At 41.6% G+C, this 21,643-nt stretch overlaps 3 protein-coding genes across 3 annotated transcripts; 2 read left to right on the forward strand and 1 right to left on the reverse strand.

The window, feature by feature from the left end:
* The first annotated feature begins 27 nt into the window (after nucleotides 1-27).
* ndufb9 (NADH:ubiquinone oxidoreductase subunit B9) lies at nucleotides 28-3,534 on the forward strand. Its single transcript, XM_022238849.2, has 4 exons — nucleotides 28-209; nucleotides 903-1,045; nucleotides 1,178-1,233; nucleotides 2,260-3,534. The coding sequence occupies exons 1-4, from the start codon at nucleotides 124-126 to the stop codon at nucleotides 2,422-2,424; spliced, it is 450 nt and encodes a 149-aa protein (XP_022094541.2). The 5' UTR covers nucleotides 28-123; the 3' UTR covers nucleotides 2,425-3,534.
* Nucleotides 3,535-4,224: 690 nt separating this feature from the next.
* Nucleotides 4,225-12,949, forward strand: LOC110981339 (ras-related protein Rab-22A-like). The gene is made up of 6 exons (XM_022238848.2): nucleotides 4,225-4,464; nucleotides 5,967-6,046; nucleotides 6,711-6,792; nucleotides 7,047-7,118; nucleotides 7,691-7,907; nucleotides 8,734-12,949. Exons 1-6 carry the CDS (start codon nucleotides 4,429-4,431, stop codon nucleotides 8,835-8,837), a joined length of 591 nt encoding a protein of 196 aa, XP_022094540.1. The 5' UTR covers nucleotides 4,225-4,428; the 3' UTR covers nucleotides 8,838-12,949.
* Nucleotides 12,950-13,837: 888 nt separating this feature from the next.
* On the reverse strand, nucleotides 13,838-21,030 carry LOC110981311 (uncharacterized). Its single transcript, XM_022238795.2, has 5 exons — nucleotides 20,802-21,030; nucleotides 17,110-17,208; nucleotides 15,751-15,881; nucleotides 15,071-15,219; nucleotides 13,838-14,760 (listed from the first exon to the last, which is right to left on the reverse strand). Exons 1-5 carry the CDS (start codon nucleotides 20,914-20,916, stop codon nucleotides 14,418-14,420), a joined length of 837 nt encoding a protein of 278 aa, XP_022094487.2. The 5' UTR covers nucleotides 20,917-21,030; the 3' UTR covers nucleotides 13,838-14,417.
* Nucleotides 21,031-21,643: the final 613 nt, after the last annotated feature.

Below are 21,643 nucleotides of genomic sequence, written 5' to 3' on the forward strand. Positions count from 1 at the left end.
CGCTTTCACCTGGCATCGGCAGTGTATATTAGACTGTGATCTGATGACTCGCATACACTGTACATATATGTAGTCGCCGTCGGTCCCAAAGCCTTAGAAAGTTGCAGAGTTTCTCTCTTAAATATGACCAGTTCGCTCACCCATGCACAGCGAGTTCTGCGATTGTATAAGAAGTCGGCGAGACATTTAGAATCATGGATTACCCACAGGTGAATTGGTTAATCATTTAATGTGCCCGGCCGGGCAAGCATGCAAATTGCAAGTGTTCTGACAAAACATGCAATGCAAAATGACATGACGTCTGCACGTACATGTACGTCTGACTCTTAGCTCTGACTCTGGCGTGATTTCTTTGTGACTTTGAGTTTGAATCTTGACATAAAGGTTGCACAGATGTGGGGGGGATGAAACTTTAACACTGTTGAAAAGCCATTTTTAAAAGCCGTAGGGCTATTTGGCTGTCGAGGCTTAAGTTATGTGCATATGCGTAGGCCTACCCTCCCCTCCTCCCCCAAATAAACCTTAACCCAAACCCCCTAGGGTGTATTTGAAATCATATTGAAATCAGAGGATTTGGGACTGTTAGGATCAAACCTCTTCGACGTGCGCAATGCATTATGTGTTTGGATGACAAGCAAGCAATGCATTTTATGCACAGTCCTATGGGGGAAGTGAACCAGTCAGAAATCAATTTACAGTTTTCTACTAAATACTCGTTAGGCCATGAAATGAATATCCCGGATTTCCGCCTACCACCCCCATAGGCTTACTGCTAAAGCATACATAAGAGTATATGTACAGAGCATCCTGAAGAACACCAAAAAAAATCTGAAATTGATTAAAAAAAACAGACTTGATTTTATGTTGTCATACAAAAAAGTGTCACTCCTTCGTTTTTCCAGGCCAACGTTTCGCTACGAGGTCACGCTTTTAAGAGCTCGATTTGATGAGCACAAGAATGAAACTGACATGAAGAAGGCAGCCCAACTTCTCAGGGATGGGGAGGAAGAGTTTTGGGAGAAGCAACACCCTCAGCCATACATATGTAAGTACAAGGAGACAGTGGGTCAGGTGGTGAGAAAAAATGGGCCGCAAATTCTGTGCCTTTTGGTGAAACTTCCTCTCCGATGTTTGGATAAAAATCATATTTTTGATATTAAATCTTCTCCTTTTTCAGTCATTGATTCTCCTGGAGGCACGCGTTATGAGCGGAACATCCCTTCCCCAGAATGGGTGAGTCTTAATAATGTGTCTTCAAGTTGAACCCTGCCAATCAGGCACCCAGCCAGAAATGAGACCGAAGAAGACAGAACCTGTGTGTGTAGCAGTGCTACATGCTACACAGAATGTATAGTCAGGTGATATGCAATAGGATATAGGCACAGCCGATCGGATGGTCTAAGAACCAGACCTTCAAGTGCACACTAATGCTACACAGTGCTACACGAAAAAATGAAAAAGGAAGGGGCCAGGGCGTGTAGCAAAAAAGTGCTACACCATAGACTTGTGCACAAACCCGCTGCTACACAGTGCTACATGGGAAAACGAAACAGGAACGGGCCTCGGCGTGCAGCAAAAAAGTGCTACACCATAGACTTGTGCACAAACCCGCTGCTACACAGTGCTACATGAGGAAACGAAAAAGGAAGGGGCCGCTGAGTGTAGCAAAAAAGTGCTACACCATAGACTTGTGTACAAACCCGCTGCTACACAGTGCTACATGGAAAAACGAAACAGGAAGGGGCCGCGGCGTGTAGCAAAAAAGTGCTACACCATAGACTTGTGCACAAACTCGGTGCTACACGTGAGTCAGTTTAGCTCTGTTCTAAGCATACGTGGATATGTGATGCTTTCATAGCGTACCTGTGAACTTCTGCTCGTTAATGCGCATGTTCAGTTCTGCAGCAGTGTAGCAGTGCTACAAGGAAGACCGTGTGGATTCGGCCGTCTCATTTCTGGCTGCGTATGAGTATAACTGCTGTGCCCTGTGGTGCTTGGCAGGCTTGGTTGACCTGTAGGAACTCTGTGTACTTGATAGGCTTTTTCATGGGGTTATATAATTTTCCATTCATACACTTGGGCGGGTTAGGAAGCCTAACTTCGGTTAAGTCTAGGCCATAGGGCCCTTTTTATTCTACAAGACTACTTTCAGGTAGCATCTTGCATAGTTGCGTCAGCTTTCGTTACATGGTTTCCGGGATTTGTATTGATTTGAAATACACACCGCTGTTGCTTCTTTTCCCTGTGATTCCTGATCAGGTTCTGAATTACTGGCATCCCTCTGAGAAGGCACGCTACCCAGCTTATTTTGCTAGGAGGGAGAAGCGCATTGCTCAGGAGCAAGCCAGATGGCAACAGTTGGTTGACGAGGAAAAACAAATGCTAGGGCAAGGAGCAGATCAGGGAAAGCCCCAGTCAACGTGACCTTTGACATCCCACCCCTGCAGCCGTCATCCATTTAGCAAAATGTTACACCACCCTCATGTACATATCACTGGTTTGATTCATCCTGCCATTTGGCTTGGTTTGGCATCAGTTTGTTCAGTTTTAATTAAACTTCACTGCTTGCTATCAAGGTAGAATTAACATTATTTTAAACAGTTAAAACCATTCTGAACAATTATATCTTAAGTTATGGAGGCCAGGGAACTAAATTCTGTGTGCATAAATTTGAAAGAGTACAGTCTATTATACACATATATATGGACTGGCAATGAGGTCACTGTGAGTGACCAGAGGGCAATAGGACCACTCTCTCTGGAATTGATACGCTAGCCTCTTGTCTGGAATTAATGCTTGCGCAATGTCTAGGTGCATGTCGAGTCACGCTGATGCCAAATTCATGTACTAGGCCACGTAGGGAACCATACATGATCGTATTTCAGCCAATCAGGCGAAAGAACCAGGAAGAGGTGTGTTATAATCTGGAATATCCAAACCTTATAAGTAGTTGTCTATACATGTTTACCTTTTCCTAGGCCTAAGATACCAGCAGCAGATTTGCTTAGCATGATTAATTGTTGACTTACCCATGTCCATGTATATTTTACTTTGCTTAGAAGCAAAATCAGCTACTTATCACTACTTGGGATTTTATTTGACCTGTTTCAAGAGACTTTGACCAGCCATGCGTTAATGCATATCCTTATTTGAGAATCTTACCAACAGTATAGTGACATATATGTAACTGGGACATTTCAGAATGAAAACTATCAAACCAAACCTCATTTAGTTTGAACTTGTGAACTTCCTGGGTAGTAGTTTGATGAAGAACTCACAAACACGAGCAAATTATAGCTTCTGCCCATCTTCAGTTTCATTTAGATTTTGGTTGGTTGGATAGAAGTGAGTAGACAAAATAAGGTGTTTTCAAAGTTTTTGGGTGTTTTCAGGCAGTTGTGTTTCACTTGTTAGATGAAAGCACTCTCAGTGGACACAAAAATGAGTTGGTCTGGTGAGAATTTACATAAACCAGAGGAATTTGCTATCAGACTGATGATTTATATAAATAAAGAGTTCTCTGAAGACAACATAGATTTCCTCCAGTGTTTGTTAATGTTTCAGGTCTCATTCTTATGTGATTAAATAATGGCTTTGACAAAAGATGCAATGAGAACAGGTCACTTTAGGAAGGTCACTTGAGGATGACCTCTTGTTTTTTTTTTCTCTTTCTCTGCTTCTCAGGGGGTTACTAAAGCAAGTGAACTGCACCTTTTGTGTAGTTTGTGTTCATTTTAAAAGATCAAAGGGGGAAGAGAATAGAACAGATATGTGTGGTATACATTCCAGCCGTTGGGGGTGTGTTTTTAAGTTAGTATCCATGCATGGAGTAAATATTTTGTGTCTATTCTATTTATGGGGGAAAATATATTGATTATTGGAGAAGTTATGGAGTATGTTCTCTCTGTTCTAATTTTCATGGGCAATCGGAATTGACACAAACTGGGTACTGATGTTTATGTTTTCTTTGGGGGCGTGTATGCCGTGCATGCGTGATTCATCTACTTTGCCATATAACAACGTGTAGATGATACCGCTTTCTAAATTATCATGTTTCCCATTTGAAATGCAAAGCAGATTGATGACCCTATGATCTGCTACATAAATCTTCCAAAAGTCAGATTTTGTACAGCTATTTCAAAAGGAAAATTAAAAATCTACAATTATTTCTTTTAATTAAACTTGACTTGAAATGTACGTCACAAAGCCAGCTCTTCAAACGAAGTACAGTCGGATAGATAATTTACAGTGCGAACGAACAGTAGTTGTAGTACTTGTTGAACTCGAACGGAAACTTGCTCACGTCACGTTTGTCCCACGCAGTACCAGTAGAGATAGTAAAATTCCCTCCCTCTGTAGAAGAACTAGAAGTAAGGTTCAAGTCTACAATGGGCACCAGGTAACCAAAAATCAAGAACGGTCGCAACTATGGCTATGCGAGAAGTTAAACTCTGCTTGCTCGGGGTAAGTAGCCCCCCTCATGCCCTTTGTATCGGACGAAAGTTCTGTACATGTACACCCATGATATCGTTACACGACGCTGTATCGCGTATACGGCAACGTGCCATCCTGGTCATGATGATCAGGGTGCGTGTGACTCTTTCCACATTGCAGTGGATGTTATTTTTACCCGATTGGTTTTTGTTTTGGCTTTGTATTAATTTGTTATGTTTGTCCATATCCCAAATCGTGATTTTCACTAAGATTGACTGGGCCTATGTATATTGTCTCTCTGATATTGATAATTTGGAAAGAATTGGCACCCACCATGCCCACTATCATGACTATTAATAGTTTTACCCCCAGAACTGTGGGGTCCGACATCTGCCCCACGAGGGAGCGGGACGGACGTCGGACCCCACAGTTCTGGGTGCACATGCCCACTGGTACTTCTGAAAACCCAAACCCAGCCAAAAGCACCGTTTAGTTTTGGTTTCCAGAAGTACGCACACTGTCAGTATTAGACACCCTGTCCACAAACCCCATGAGTCATGTGAGTAAAACTGGTCGGAAAAATTCACTGCTAAATTTCACTTTTTACCATGTTTAAGGACATTTTATTGCTTTCGGATGGCTAATACTGTGGTATCAGCATATGGAACTCGATATGCACATGAACATCAAACATATCCACTCAATGACGTCACTCAATCACAGTGTAAACATATGGTTGACCCCGAGGTTTTCTGATTCCGAGCAGAGGTGGGTCATGGGAAAACTTCTCTCAGGCAGCGGTGTCCCCGGCAGTGGTAGGTCTGAGCCCTTATGTCTTACTGTCTCTGGCTCACCCCAGTAGATGGGTGGAAAGTGGAGGAATAAGGGCCATGGCTATCGGACTCTGTCCTAGATTGAAGTGGGGACAGGTTGGGTGCTGCTATCCAGAAGGTACATCCTCGGCTGGAGAATTTCGCCACTGTAAAATTCTGCCGAGCTGATAAAAGTCGGTGATCATCAAATGACAAAAAACTTGCGAACTCAGCCGAACCCCTGGTTGCAGTCAGTCTTCACCTCAACTGTTCCAAAATTCTCTCACTCACTTTCTCCCTGACTGTTTCCTGTCGATCTCGACTGCCACCCTCACTTTTTTCTTAGTCCTCTGTGAAAACCCCAAGGCGCATTTTACACCGATAGTCGTGGCCCGGACAATACTGAACTTATATTACTCAACCCCCTTCGACAATACTGGACGACGTGGAGCGTAAACTATTATCTCGACATCCAGAACTCTGATTGGTTGTGATGCGTCTACGCGGGATAAATGATGATTTGGTAAAACTTTGTACACGTCATTCGTGGAGAGTACACTACCGGTATACAATACAGTGTACACGTACAGCAAACCCAGTTGTGTTCGCTGGAACACGATTGTGACAGAATGAAATTCAACAAATTGGCCCGGGTCGGTGAACGATTCATTCGCCTTAATGGCATTGCATATTTTAATGCAGCTGACTTTACATTTTCAGGATTCTGGAGTTGGGAAATCCAGCATCGTGCAGAGGTTTGTTTGTGATTCCTACCAAGACTCCATTCCACCAACGATTGGGTAGGTGTAAAAACAATGTGGAATCAACTTGTAGTTAAGAATCCATTCTCTCCAACCATCTTGGTTTTGAGAATCACTATGCACTTTGTACATCAAGAGAGACTGTAACAAAGTAAAATTTACCTAAATGCTTAATATGTGGAGACTTTTAACCCACGGCATCATGCTCACCAGCACAGGCCTTTGTGACCACAGTACTTGCTAGGGTTGGCTGGCTTGTTCAAATTCGATGTACACACAGCAGTCGATACCACAATCTTTGGGAAGATATTCATATGGGACCATTACAGTTGTAGTGTCACAAACATTAAGTCAACAAGGGGAGCCTGTTAAGGGAATCTGGTGCCTTGGGTGAACAGATCAAAGAAGTTGGGTCATCTTGTGACAATCACACTCAAAATTTGTGTCACCATGGAAAGATGGAATTCTTTCCTATTATCATTAGAAATGTTCATGCTCCTTTCTATATCTTTTGCACATGTTGGTTAGAATATACAACTTCATGTCAAGTTGGCTGTAAACAAGCATAGTTTAAACATTGTTGGAAAAAAATGCAAACGTTTCACTCGTCAGCCCCAAGATTGGCATGGCTGTCAACTTCAGAAGTCTTCCACATGGCATCTTTAAGTTCGTTTGTTTTTCTTCTTTACTGTATTTTTTACAGTGCCTCGTTTATGTCTAAAACAGTCACAACAGGAGAGAAATCTTTCAAATTTCAGATATGGGACACAGCCGGCCAGGAAAAGGTAAGAAACGGAAAAACAAAATATAATATGAATTCAACAAATGAAAACCCGGTGCACTTGGTAAAATCTTACAAACCATAACCTGCGTATCATTTTGTTCAAAATACTATCTGTTGAATATGCATGCCACCTGGGAAGAATGAGTAACAACCAACATTCCCTTCAACACTTGCATTGTTACTTCCTCTTGTATATTCCAACATTACTGATACTTGTATGTTGAAATATTTCCTTCTTTATTCCCCCCCCCCCAGTACCGAGGTCTGGCACCCATGTATTACAGGGGAGCTGCTGCAGCTGTTGTCGTGTATGACATCACCAGTCAGGTGTGTTTCAAAGGGGAAAACCCTGTTCCAAACTCCATGTTTGTTTTTGTCCGTTAAAGCATTGAAAGATGAATCTTTTTGTAATCACACTTCGTGAATGTTTGAGTGCTTGTGTTTTGAGAGATGAATTAAGGAATGAAATTGACTTTGAGTCGTTGCTGATACTATAATACTAGAAATGATCCAATTGAATACCAGCAAGATTTTTTTAGAGAGAGAGAGGGCAGGGTTTCGATATTTGCGCTGATAAATGACTGGCAATACATTCTGGAAAATGTGAAAATGCAGTGAATATGCATGTAGAATTATTTGACCAAAATGACTCCCAACTAAAAAATAACAAGTCCTTTTTAACAAAAATAAATTTCAAAATATGTCAACTACAGTTACTGGAATGAAAACAGATGGTTTAGTCTTTTTGGAGGACAATTTTGAGAACTGATAAGAGTTTCCCAGAAAACAATTTTTCGTCTGCTTGATCTGTTGACTTCTGACACAATTTTGAGGAAGTCAGTTCCTTTTTTGTGCTTGTGGCCTTTCATGGATTTCTCTCCTCTCGTTTCCCGCTCCAGATGACTTTTACCAAAGTTCGAGACTGGATACGGGAATTGCAGCAGCATGGCCCGGAAAACATTGTCATAGCGATAGCTGGGAACAAGTTTGACATGTGCGACCTCCGGGAGGTAGAGACAAGAACTGCCATGGACTATGCCCAAGATATAGGGGCTGTGTTCATTGAGACAAGTGCCAAAACAGCAGCCAACATCAAAGAACTCTTTATTAAAATCAGTGAGTTGTTAGTTCTTATTTTCGCACAAGTCACGTCGCATGTCATTTATTTTTGTACAAGTCAAGTCGAAAGTCAAGTTTATCCTACTCAAGTCATGAGTATATATCTTCCCAAGTCTCAAAGTCCAAGAAAAAAGTGTGTTGGGTTGGGGCTGAGTTTTAGTCAGCAATCATAGGGAGAAACACCGATAAGTTAAATAGCAGTATTGAGAGGCTGGTTCAGTTTGAGGAATACCCGGAACATTCCACAGTGAATCCTGCCTGTTCCAGTTGGGACTATGTGATGAAGGGAAGAGACTGGTAGCACTGGATGTTCCCAATTGAGAATCTTGTGCCTATATATGTGCATACTCACTTGGGCAGAGCCTGTTGTAGCTGGGAAGCATGCTTGGGACACTACATTTTCCATTCAGACATGTAAGTGGAGCATTTTGAGTCAGGCGACACTTCCTTTTCTGCGTATTTCCTTGTACAGGAAGTGGTATTTTTCCAGGTTTTAAGGACCCTTTGTGTCCTGGTTCAGGTACACTTTTTTACGGAAACACAAGTTGGTTTAAACATTTTCATGAATAAATGACTTTGGTGAGACTTGAATAGAAACCCTAACCTTCCTGGATCCTCCAAAATATGCCATGAGGTTTTGAAAATTTTGCGAGATATTAAAAAATCAAGCCCAATTACTTTTAACTTGCTTGAGTCTTGGTATCCCTTGAAAGTTAAAATGCGCTATTACATACCATTGTGAATTGTGAAGGATTGGGGAATTTTTCAACGCAACAGTGCCAAAAGAGTATCACTTTTACCAGCATTTTTTTCTTTCTTTCAGGCGAGCAGTTACCACCAGAGACAGTGATGCCTTACAACTCCACCGACACTGTGGACCTCAGGAAGCGAAGGGCGCAGGCCGGCAAGAAAAGTGGATGTTGCTAGTGGTCAGACGACAGGTGCTCTTTTTGCCGCTGGTACCTTGTAGTCACTGTCTTCAGTTTTGTGCTGTGTAGTATCCTCCCTACTAAAGGGCGGAGTTGTCTACACATCAGGTACATTTTAAAGAATTTTTTTACAGTTCCAGGAGCAAAGCTAGTCAACATCTAAACCCAGGCGTAGCTGAACGCAACAGGTGGGAATGCCAATGGGGCCTCCTTGTACAGGGCAATCAACAGGCGTGGAACAAACTGGTAGCGATCGAGACAACTTGAGCCAGTTCCAGTGAGCAATGCCTGTGTTGGATCCTGTGATGGCTGGCAAACCTTAGGCGTCAAACACAGTTGTTGCCATGTTGGGCAAGTTCCTCGCTTGGACAGTATTACATTGTCTGTTGTTGCGTTCAATGGGGTTTCCAGCCAAACTACCTGGGAGCGTTAGGGTAACAATTTACCTGATTGCAGCTCACAGGACTCTGCATTGAGCAAACGGCGCTAACCTTAGTACGATTCACTTGTGTCAAGCTCATACAAGTTTGTTGCCAGTGAGCTCAACCAGGCTCTGGATATGTCTTGCATCCCCGAAATTCTAACAAAGGTATCAACACGAGAACACAATATTTATCACATTTCACACCTGTTAATGTGTGCTACTTGTTCTTTCTGCCATTCAAAATATGAATGAAAAGTACGGAATGTGACACCTCTTGATTTTAATCTGTACCAGACCATGCAGACCAAATCCCAGGTTTATTTTTTAAAGTAGTTCAGGTATTTCCGCAATATGTTCATGGAGCCTTTCCAAAGAGTGAAAGGGCAGAGTGTAAGGTCTCTGTAATGGTCATGTACATTTACATTATCTGTAAAGAAAAAGGAGAATAAGAATGTCCAACATTCCTTGCCCTTTTAAAGTTGAAAGTGAACGTAATTGGTCAAATAAAAAAAAAAGGAACAATGCTGAAAATGTAAACGCACATGAACTCACGTGACTGAAAACGAAAGCTTCCTTTTTTCCGAAATTGGCTGGAAAAACCTACAATCTAATGCAGATGCAGTGGAAAAAGTGGGATTGATTCAAAGTTTGCACTGCAGTGAGTCTTACAGAATAGTAGAATGGGCACCTGCTTGATTTGTTCCGTTCCTGGCAGCTTCCACAGCTTTGGCAAAACGTCCATGCTTGCGGGAGAACAGTCTTCTTTCTCAAATGCATAGTTACCACCTGACTACCCCCTCCTTAAACGGGGGAAGGAGGGACGGAATGTAAGCCACTGCACCAGTTTGAATGTCACCGCTGAGAAACGAGTCTTTTTTTTTCAGCTTAATGCTAACAAAAGAGCAGATGGAAAGAAGTCCATATTGGACAAGTTCACGAGCGTCATGAACACCCACAAGTTTACCCTTCTTTTCAAAATTTTTCTCCTAGGCACTGAATCCCCTTTTTCCTCACTAATCCCCCAAAAATGACAAGGCACCCCTTTTTATACCCGGTATGTACGACGTTCAAAGATTGTGATGGTCCAGTGTGGAATTGTTCCCAAACAGATACTTTGGGGCATCCATTTCTGCAAGTTTGGGGTTGGAAGGAAAGGAACTGTGCCAGATTTACAAAACAGCAGAACTTTTAGTACTGTAAGTGCTGGAATCTTGTGAAAATTTACATAAATCACCTTGCATTTCAATCAATATATATTCTGAGAATTTGTAAACGCCTTACATATCAATGCCATACTGTGCTCGGTTGTATTTATTGTGTCAAAAGCTGTCATCTAAAAATGAAATTGGAGAGACTTTATGATAGAACCATTTTCATGAAATTTAATGTTTTTTATGACTATATTTGTGTTTGAAAAATGCAAATGAACTACTTGAATTGAATCTTTCTGCCACTGCCAGTAAAGGACCAATACAGTATATATTGGCAGAATTCCATCGAAAAAGAAGTAAAGTTTATCCACATTGGAAGTGGGCTATGTTTCTGTTTTCAACGTCAGTTTGGTTGGAAAGTTTTGTTCTTGTTCAGCATGATTCAGTTATAATTGTAATTTGTCCTAGTTGGAGTGATTCCTGTCATCAAAGTTCTTGCTTTCACCTTCGCCCAACGTTCCTGAATCCACCCTAGGTCGCCAGAAAAAGCTTTGCCGATTAATGCCCCCCCCCCCCGATTTAAAGAGATACTTGACTGAAAGTCAAACACCATTTCTGCATCTACCCAAAAATGGTGTGAGCTTGTAGGTATTTTAATAGATACAAATCAGTTTGTATTCATGCCGTGTGCTTGTTTACGGCTTACCTTTACACCCAGGTGTGTGTATTTCACTGTCACATATCTAACAGAAACCAGAGGGGAAAATCAAGTTTGCTTGATAGGTAAACATTCTTTTAACAAGGAATTTTTCATTGTATTTTCAGTGAACGTTACTCTTTATTTTGCAATGCAAACATTCCTTTAAAAATTCTCTTCAACGTTTGCCAGTGTAGAAGGCTGTCCCTGTCTACATCCTGTGGACCTCCTTGTTCATAGACCCGTGGATACAAGGAAGTAACATTCTGACTTTCACAAGGAAAACATACATATTATCAATGGTGTAGTTGAGACCTCTGTAAGATCATCCCAAGACCAGTCATTTGCAAAAGTTTAGGACCACCCATACAAAAACCAATCAATCATGGCAACTTACGATTATTTTCAGTGTGTAACTTTAGTATCTTGGTCAAACAGCTATTTGACTGTATTTCTCTGATTTGAAATGTTAACAGTCTAATATTTAGTGTGCCCTCCTTTAAGTCTGATTACTCAGACTGGCTTTTTTTTTTACCCATGATGCCTTAGAGACAAAATGTCATACAAGACCTGCCTTGTATATAACTACACTGATGTTATGCACCACTGTAAATGCACCAATGAAATCATTCAAAGAGACAATGTAATGCAGGCCCAGTGACAGAAATACCAATAAAATTCCAGGTGGTATTAAACTTTTGCAAATGACTGTACAAGACCTCCAATCAGAATAGACCTTCAACATGACATCACAATTTGTTAACGTGTAGTTTCCTATGGCAGGGAAGTGAGACGCTATCCATCAAGGCCCTGTAGGAAAGAGATTATGAAAAGTATGACATCATCATTATTTTAGGATGTAAATCATAATGACATGGCTGGAATACACATTCCAGTCACGAGCCGTTCGAATGAATTCCAACAAAAGCATTTCCAGTCATTGCTCACCCTGTAACTTATGGCTGGTCTCGTGAACGGTCTTTGGATGGGTCTCAACAACGTGTACATCACTGCATACCGCAGCTGTACATTTGTGAACTTGTAGCACTCCCAAGGAATGCAGGTTCCAAATCTGTTATTGTCTGTATTTCTTCTTGTTCTCAAAAGTTGTTATTCAGATCTTCTGAAGTACTGAAACAGTATTCAGAAACCAAAGTTACCAACTGAAAATGGTATTTACAAGATTTTTTGGGGGGGAGGGGCACACAACACTTGGTGATGACGCACAGAAAAGTTGGACCAAATTTTTGATTTGTAACTTCATCATGACATAGAAGTGTCTTTGCTGTGAGATTAGTGTGCATGCAGGTAAGATTGGACAAATATGCCGTCACGTATACATCTTCATGTTTACAGTATTTACCATGTGTAAACTGTGATTTGAAATTCCACAATGATGTTACCTGGCATGTTCATAAGCACATAGGCAAAATAAATGTAGTTTGGAATATTTCCTAAAATAGAATTTGGCATAATATTCGAATGCATGTTTCATTTTTGTACATATTAAAAGATGTTTTACCAAATCAAAAAAGTTGATATAAAGTGAGAAAGTTTTGAGAAAAGTGAGATTCCAGTTCTTTGAAATATTTGCAATAATTTCCAGTCAGAAGTTGTCGTCAGACTCATGCTACTCAATCAATGCAGAAAATGTCAAAAGTAATCATCTTATATATTTATTTGCCAATATTCCAAATCCAGTTGGTAATGCAAACAGATTTTTACAAAACACTTTTTTGTAATATTTCTACTTATTTGTATGGCTTATGTATCATCTTACAAATTTATATCTCACACATTCTTACAGAATCAATTAAACGCAAAATGCAGTGATCCAGTCTCTTGGTCAGTGTGATTGATTTTTGATTGATAGGTTCTGTGCTGTATTTATTTCATTGAAACATGCGTGGCAACATTTGAAATTTTGAATGTGACTGAAATTTATGCTTTCAATAGTTCACATGTATTCTGTTAATATTTAGGGATGGAAAGTCACGAAAGATGCATTTTAAAATCAATACCACTTGAAAGTAGATCGTGTAATGCCAACGACAAATTTAATAAAAATCAACAATTATGTCAATAATTTATCGCATAAAATATGTGTGTCCTGTTCAAATGTCTTTTGTAGCTGCCTTCCCTAATGTAGTCATAAAATAGTCCTTACAACAAACCTGCCGAAATGAATTACCCACCAGAAACATTTCTTAGCAGAATTTGGCTTCAAGGAGTGAATTGTATAAACCATTACTGGTAAATACAATATTGTGGAGTCAATAACTTTTGTACTTTTCACCAATATTTTCACACACTGCTCATCAATGGGAAATAGCAATCTGTACCAAACCTCATTGTTTTTGGTAAGACTATTGCTACTTCCAATAAAATAAGTTTCAATTCATTCTATTGCTTCCTTTTTCATGTGTTTGTGCTGTGGGGCGTCACGTAGTTGGCTGTGTCCAAGCTCAATACTTTGCTACAGTATGGAAACTATCGGCTAGTGGCCGAGTGCATTTCCTGTGGTTCGTATTCAGGCTAGCCATAGCCGCATGATTTAGGCACGGCTTATGCATTGCATATGCAGCTTGCTTTGGAGAGTTTGAAACTGAAAATCTAGTGCACACCTAAGAAACAGACGGTGGAAAAGCTGCAAGTATTTATCCTGAACCCATCTGATGTAATATCACCTCTTACCACTTTAGTATACAAAGAGAGCTGAAATAAAGTACATTTTCAGTCTGCTGTCGGTCCTTTTAATTCATATATTATCCAGCAAATTGACACTATTACTCCCATTTCTAAGCATCCTTGCCCAGCATCATTAGGTATCTGATCGAACTTTATCCCTCCCAGATCCTTCAAAATCTAACAGAGGCTAATTTCAAGACCTCATAATCAAAGAAAATACATGCTTAGCAGAAAAAGGTCACCAGCCAAAGCGTCTTGCAAAGTTTACGGTGAGGGGCTGGTTTTAGAGATTTGATAAGAGATATTTTCTGCTCAACGCTTCCATGAAATTGGGACCTGCAGAACTTGGCTTGGACTAGAGCTTAGCCACTATTTACTTACATGTGGCTTGATGCTTGATGAAAGTTCAGGTACAGAGAGTGTGGCCGTTGGTTGCTGCCGAGTAGTTGGTATTGGAGAATGAAGAAGTTTCTTGACAAAACGCCCCACAGAGTAATGGTTATCTCTGCCTAGTCAACGGCAAACGCATCAACTACATGTGAAAAAAGGCTTTCAAAGATAGCAGCTAAGCTTTTGCATACACAAAATCTAGTATCACCAACAATTTTGCTCTGGGGTTCATGTTGTATTGCCTTTCTTTTTGGGTCTCCTGTGGACCACGGAATTGAGTAAATCCACCTCCGAGTCACTGCTCGAAGTGTCTGAGTCACTGCTGTTGCTATAGAAACCGAGTCCGGGGAGGATGCTGACCACTTGGGCTTTGTCCCCTGCGTCCACCAGTGGCCGCTCAGCAGTTTCGCTGACCATTGCGTGAGTACTACTGGCTGTCTGTGGGTCACTGGCAGTGCTCTGTATGGTATCGGGCCCATTCTGTGATGTTGACGTTGCGCGCTCAGACGATGCTGCCAACAATGATGAACTCTTGACTTTTTTCTCTCCGTTTCTGTCATCTGAGTCACTTCTGTAACACACGAAGATCAAAAATACCAAGAAGTAAAGTTATGTCATTTCTCGGTTAGTTTGTTGGAGGACACATAACGGCTGGATCATAATGTCCACAAATGCAAAGGGGCACAAATGGACATGACAATACACTTTCAACAAAATTCCCGAAAGTTGAAATGCGTTCACCTTTTGCAAATTTGCTGCACAGACATTGGATCCCACAATCGTGCAACAATTTTGAGTCTGTGTACACTTTCACGCCATATTGGAACCAGCCATTAGACTACCAAACTCATGTTACTTTTACTTCAACAATGAACTCTGACCTCTTCCTCTTGACAACACCAGCGAGGAGGGAGGCTTGTGTTCTCTTACTCGACGACGCTCCGCCCACTTTGGCCACCGTTGTCTTTTCTGTTGGCAGCGGTCTGTCCATCAGCTTTACCTTCGGTTCACTTGCAGGTACCACTCTTTCGTAGACTCGTGACGTTAAGAAATAATTTCAGGCACCAATAAATACACAACGGTAAAACAATGAAATCACTGAAAAGTACTTCAAATATTTCAACCATGTTTCTATTTCCTCTTAATATGATGCAAACTGAAAAAAAAGTGAACTCAAGTTCAGACATCCAACACAGTAAACTGACAATCCTTTCTTTGCTTTCTACATCAAGACATGTGTAAAGGAAATGTAGCTTGCCTGAAAGGTCCCTATCCGTAGAAAAAAAATTATTCAAAAACCAGGTGATGGATTTGGGTAGGCCCTGCAGTAGGCTCATAGTGGACAGCCCTATCTTCTGTCGATACACAGGCCACTAGCAAACGAGCAAATACTGAGTCAGTTGGAGGAAGTAGCAGAGAAAGGGTAATAAAATCCATTGACTGTGGGTACAATTCTGGACGGCACACATGCACCTCACACAACCTCACAGCTGCCAGGTTCTGTAAGGCCATGGAGTTTAGGCAATGGCAGAGCAGCCACGCAGATGGTATTCAAGGATATTGTGTATTCTTTCATCTCCTCCAGCAAGTTTTTCTCCTCCCTCAATCGTTTGGTCTGCAACTCCATCTGCCGGTCGGCAACCTGGTCTAAGAATTTGCTCTCGTCTTCGTCAATACCTCTGACCATGTTTTCTGTGTGACAAACATACAACTGATGTATTAACCACTTCGGACCGGGGCATTTTTCAACGTTGAGGATGCTGGGCCGGCATGACTATCATTTTTTCCGTTTTCAAAATCCTTCAACAATTCATCATTCCATTTAACAGTCGTTTATAGCCGCACGGAGTAATCTTCAGGCACTACTCTAAGTTGACAGGTGACCTTCATTGACGCCCGAATATTTCAGCCAGGCCTGCAGCCTTGTAAACAGAGCCCAGATTGTGCGGTGTTATACAGCTGTCTTTTGTTCACGAACCTGGCTCAGTGCACTGCTGACCTCTTTTCAATAGGGGCCAGATTAGCATGCAGCGGTGCTGTGTGGCTCATCGCTGCAGTGGTGTAGAGCTTTTGTCCCCGGTGGTAATCCGCTTGCTCTAAATACCCCAAACCGTGGTATACAGTTTCAAAATAACGCTGGATTATCACCACTTTTGAGAGTGAAAAATGCCGGTCATGCCCAGCAGCCTGGTCTTTTGTTCGGAGTACGGTCTTTTGTTACAGGGCCCTGTTTCCTTTGTCCAAGTTCCGAGACCCCGGCCACACATATAAACCATACGACTCCGATCCCGGAGTCCCCGGCTGGTAGTGGTTAAGCTTTTCAAAGAATGGAAAGTTGTTTTGCGGGCTTTCAGAAAGCATGGAGTACACAGCATTGTTCATTCATTTATGCACTAACTCCATACTTGCATTACTGAGAAAAGGGTTTTTTTCAAATGAGGGGAGAGGTCAAAAGCTTATTACAAACCTGAAGAGAGAAAGCCATCGGCAATAAAGATCATATTAAACCCCACAAATCACATGCTATGAAAAGTACACAGAATCGGGGGGCAACTGATAACCAAACCCTCAGGTCCACCCAGATGGAACTCAAAGTCAGGTAGCTAAATCAGACAGTTAGGAAAGTACCATTGCACCAACCAGACTCTCCCTTGACCCTAACTTCCTTAAGTGATTTACAAGGAACCTTCCTCATCCTTGCAAATCTCCACACAAACAGTGCACATGAACGGTTGCACTCCCTTTATTTCTGGTATGCCTAAATCTCACACTAAACACGGTCAGCATACTGGTACAGTACTCATCCTAACAGATTCCAACAGGCCCTGGTGTTGGAGTTTGGCCGATAGGGAATGGTTAGGGTTAAGTTGATGATGGGGAAAAATCATTGTAAACATTGCACAGACCGGATAGCACTCACTGAATTGGAACTGTTCTTCATAGTCAGCCTGTTTCTTTTCTTTCTGTTCCTGTAGTTTCTCATAAAGACTCCGAGGGTCATTGTCCTCCTCTGGGCATTCTACAGCAATAAACAAGAGACCGATACACATGTAGGTGATAACAAACATTAGGACCACGCTGTGTGAAACTAATACAACCCCTGACCGTATTCAAGCACGATTGGCAGAAAGATGACACTGTGTTGAAAAACTGTTCCTGATGTAGGAAGAGTGTAGTTTATGAATTTTGAGGGAAATTATGATGTGGGGTAAAGAAGATAGCCGAGATGCAAGCGTCACACCAAAAGAGAAAGATCACAACAGCGGACAATGCACACAGTGCCATCCTGGGAAGACCAGAATGCTTAGTGCACTACGAACTGGAAAACACCTGACCCATTTTCTGCACAGGATTGCTGCAAAACTCAAAGAGTTTTAGGAGAGACAAGTTTTCATTTCAAACCGAACAAGTACAAATGTTCTACAGTCTAAAAATAACTGATTATTTTTAACCCAACAGTCCCGAATTCTTTCAACCGTTAGAAAATTCAGGGCAGTAAAATTACCAATAGTGGAGCGGTGATTACAAATGTGATTAATTACTGTTGGAACAGTTTAATATGCCATCCATCACAATGCAAGTCAACCCAGTTTGAAACCAACTTGGTGTGAGTTAACTCAGTCCCTGGTGAACTTGGTTAAAAGCCAACTTGATCCAAAGTCAACTCAGTCTCTAAAATGCACATAAATAATGCCATATAAATATGGGAATATATATGTGCTTTGTTGGTCTTAAATGTGCATTTAAGACCGGGCTCAGGAGAATGGATGCGACTTCATTCATCTGAGCTGGTCTTAAACGTTACTTCAAGACTGGCCAAGCAAATTTATTCTTATTTATTCAAAAAATCGCAAGAAAAAGATTTGAAAAAAAATTTCAAAATCCCAGTTCCATTTTTTTTCGTTCATCCAGGTTGCTTGGAAAGAAAACCTACATTTTTCTATGAAACTGTCACTTCATATACATGTATCTTGAGCATCTAAAAAGCTTTGAGTCTCTATTTTTTTGTACATTTGCAGAAAGTCCAATTTTATTCCTTGTACATGTACATAATTGCCCTTGTATGAACTAAATTGTGCATGCACAAGTTGGCGCACAAGTTGGTCAACGTATGAGTTGGCACGCATACAAGTGGGTCAGTGAATGAGTTGGTGCGTACGAGTTGACCAGCATTCATCTGAAACTCTGGAAGTTATGGAAAGTAAAGGTTTACGGTGGTTTCATTTCTTTTATGCAAAGTTATGTCAACGTGTGTCCATTATAAAGCAAGTTAATTTGGCATCAAGTTGACTTGGGACCGAGTTGACCTGGGACCCAGAAGGCTTGGGAGGAAAGAGTTCTATATACGGATGCCACTTGACACCCTGTGCACAAACCCTATGATTATGAGACTGGTCTGAAAAATTTAAGTGTTTTCTTAGTAAACGACTTGGTATTTACCCTGCTAAATTGAACTTTTCTGGACATGTTTTTGCTTTCTGATGGTGTCAGGTCAACTCGCCCCCTGACCGACTCGCCCCTTTCCAACTCGCCCCCTCGTAAACTTGCCCCCTGACCGACTCGCCTCCTGGCCGACTCGCCCCCTGACTGACTCGCCCCCTGACCGACTCGCCCCCTGGCCGACTCGCCCCCTCGGAACATCAAACAAATATGGCCGGCCCAATGTATTAAAAAAAAACAAAAAAAACAATGGTTCTAACCAACGACGCGACACGAACGACTCACGGACGGTGATGGATATTTGGACATCACCACTAATCACTTATTTATTCAAACGCTTCCTACGTCCACTGTCTGATTAGGTTATTTGCACATCCAACATACCCTCAGGATCAACAATTTCGAACCCTCCATCCCATTAATATTTGGGTATGTGACTGTATCTTCTTGAAGTGACCCGATATCCAGTTAGTTAGTTATAGTGTTCTTTTGCTAATTCTCTCGACTGGGACCTCACATATACTGCAAAAATTGATTTAGGCTCTTGGATATACGCTTTTTGTGTGATGTATAAAGTCATAGTGGTACATTGTACACTAATGTCAATTTTTAACGCCCCATTATTAATTTTTTGTATTTGCGAAATTTTTATTCCTTTTTTTGGAATTGAATATCTCTGAGAGTGCTCTTAATTTGTTTACAAGTAACGGGCACCAGATGACATGACTGTTTTTCCCTAACGTCATGACACCGACAGTGCATGCTGGGATATAATTCAATATGGCGATCAACAATGTGATCCTTGATGACTGTACTCGCCGAATAAATCAGTATTTAGTGTTAATAGTGAACTAATAAATGCATCCGTCCTGTGAAGTTATCGGAACCTGAAAGTGTGTAGCGACCGTTACACCCTTTGTCAGAAATCATGTCTCCTTAACACTTCCGTAGTTTTGCGTCGCCGGGCATTATGCCTAATATGTACCATTTTTTATCTGAAATAGTTTGCAAAGTTAATTAATATGGTAGGGTGTTGGTGTTATGGCGCACGAAATCCCATAGACAATACACTGGAAATGCTGCGCCATGGCCCATACACACGATAATACTGAATTAGTTTTACCAATATAAAAAAAGATATTGTTACCCCCAATTTCACACCAAGGGAATATCCACCAAGCTTTAAACAAACTCAACTTTGAGTGCCAGCTCCAAACCCCAGAACCTATTTTTAAGGGCAGCAATAACCGATTCCATCTCTGACTGATTGTATTTTTTTAAAATGGTGAATGGGCCGGCCATACGTGCTTGGCAAACTTAGGGGGCGAGTCGGTCAGGAGGCAAGTCGGTCAGGGGGCGAGTCGGTAAGGGGGCGAGTTGGCTAGGGGGCAAGTTGGTAAGGGGCGAGTCGGCTAGGAGGCGAGTCGGTCGGGGGGCGAGTTGGTAAGGGGCGAGTCGGCCAGGGGGCGAGTTGACCTACAATCTTTCTGATGGCTATTAAGTCACTGTAGGCAAGAATTACTGGCATCCATATATGGAACTCTTCCTGGCTTGGGATTGTTACGCCCCAACTATAGCATCTGTCCCAACTATAGCCGGGACAGTCCTGCGGCAGCTGGGCTGCCCCAACTATTGTTGACAAATATCTATAGAAATTTTGTCAACCTTGTCCAAGTTTATGCATCTAACTTACATTTGACACAATTCATCTAAAATATGGCACTTCATCTATGACATGACACTGTGGTGTAAACAATATGACTTTGGCACATGCTGGACACATGTACACTGGACATGTGTGCTACAGTTGGGCCAGTCGACACCGTACCCATATCTCCATCATGTCCATCACAGTTTGGTTTTAAATAAAAGACACAAGCAAACAATGCCTCTCCCAAGAAAAAATCGAACAAAAAATAATGTTAAACTGACAAGTCATGCAAGTGGACCATATAATATGGACTGCTGACTGAAAATAAGTTCCAGCGACAAATTGTGAATTTTGCCGACATACAGTCATAGTCCGACTCATACATTACTTTTGGTTCCCAATGTTCATGGTTGAATATCCCCCCGACTTGAAGTTCTGCATCGAGGCACGCAAATTAATGTCGGAAATGCACGTACTACCATAAAATCGTCATGATCGTATTATCATTGGCAACTGTTTACCAAGTGGCTGGTCGGCGGTGCGAACTTTTTCCCATTCTTCTTGCCTTTGTCTTCGCTTGTCTTCAAGTTCTGTCTCAGAGACAAATGACCTGAAAGAGACTCCTTCACCAGCCATGCTGGTGACGTGAAATAAATTTGTTTCTGAAAAACAAAAAACAGAGAAACCCGAAACCGTGTACGGCCGGTCGACGACGCGTCGTACGGTACGTGCACGCGTCAAAATCTTGAGGGCGCTATTACAAAAACATTCCCCGTATTTTAATCACCAGTTCTTATTTCTCGCGTACGTGTTAGGTACCCACCATTGTGCTGCTGCATGCATTGAAAGGGATGAAAATGTATCAAATGCTGAACAGCACCATCCCAGAGCTGCCACCAGAACGTCAGTGTACAGTATGTAGGTTATTGAATTAGATATGTTAAGCACCTGTTTTTTTTTATTTCATTTATGTTTGTGTACTACTATCATCACTTTTCATCACTTTTTAAATTTGTTAATGTTATTTTATTCGTCAGCATCTGACAATGTCAGCGGTTATGGAAAAGACTGTTCAGTCACTTAAACCACTTAACGTTACATGTAGAATAGCTAAGGGTGCAGTGTCCCAATTCAAGGAAAATTCTCCGCCAGGCCGAGGCGCAGAAAAAGTACCCCCCAGAGATTGTTTCGAAAAGAGGGGTCTGTTTGGGCCAGGAAATGGTGGAATTGTGTCAGTATGGCCCAGGATCATCTCTGTAGATTCAGGGGCACCCATCTGGGGGCAAAGCAGACAAAAATGGGATTGAAAATTAGTCAGAAGAGCCCCAGGAAGGTGAGGGATGTCATTTGAAAAATGGCCGCT

Source organism: Acanthaster planci, linkage group LG06 (assembly GCF_054643075.1).
Source record: "Acanthaster planci isolate LZ-2023a linkage group LG06, COTS_SCS, whole genome shotgun sequence".
In the NCBI taxonomy this organism is placed as follows: Eukaryota; Metazoa; Echinodermata; class Asteroidea; order Valvatida; family Acanthasteridae; genus Acanthaster; species Acanthaster planci.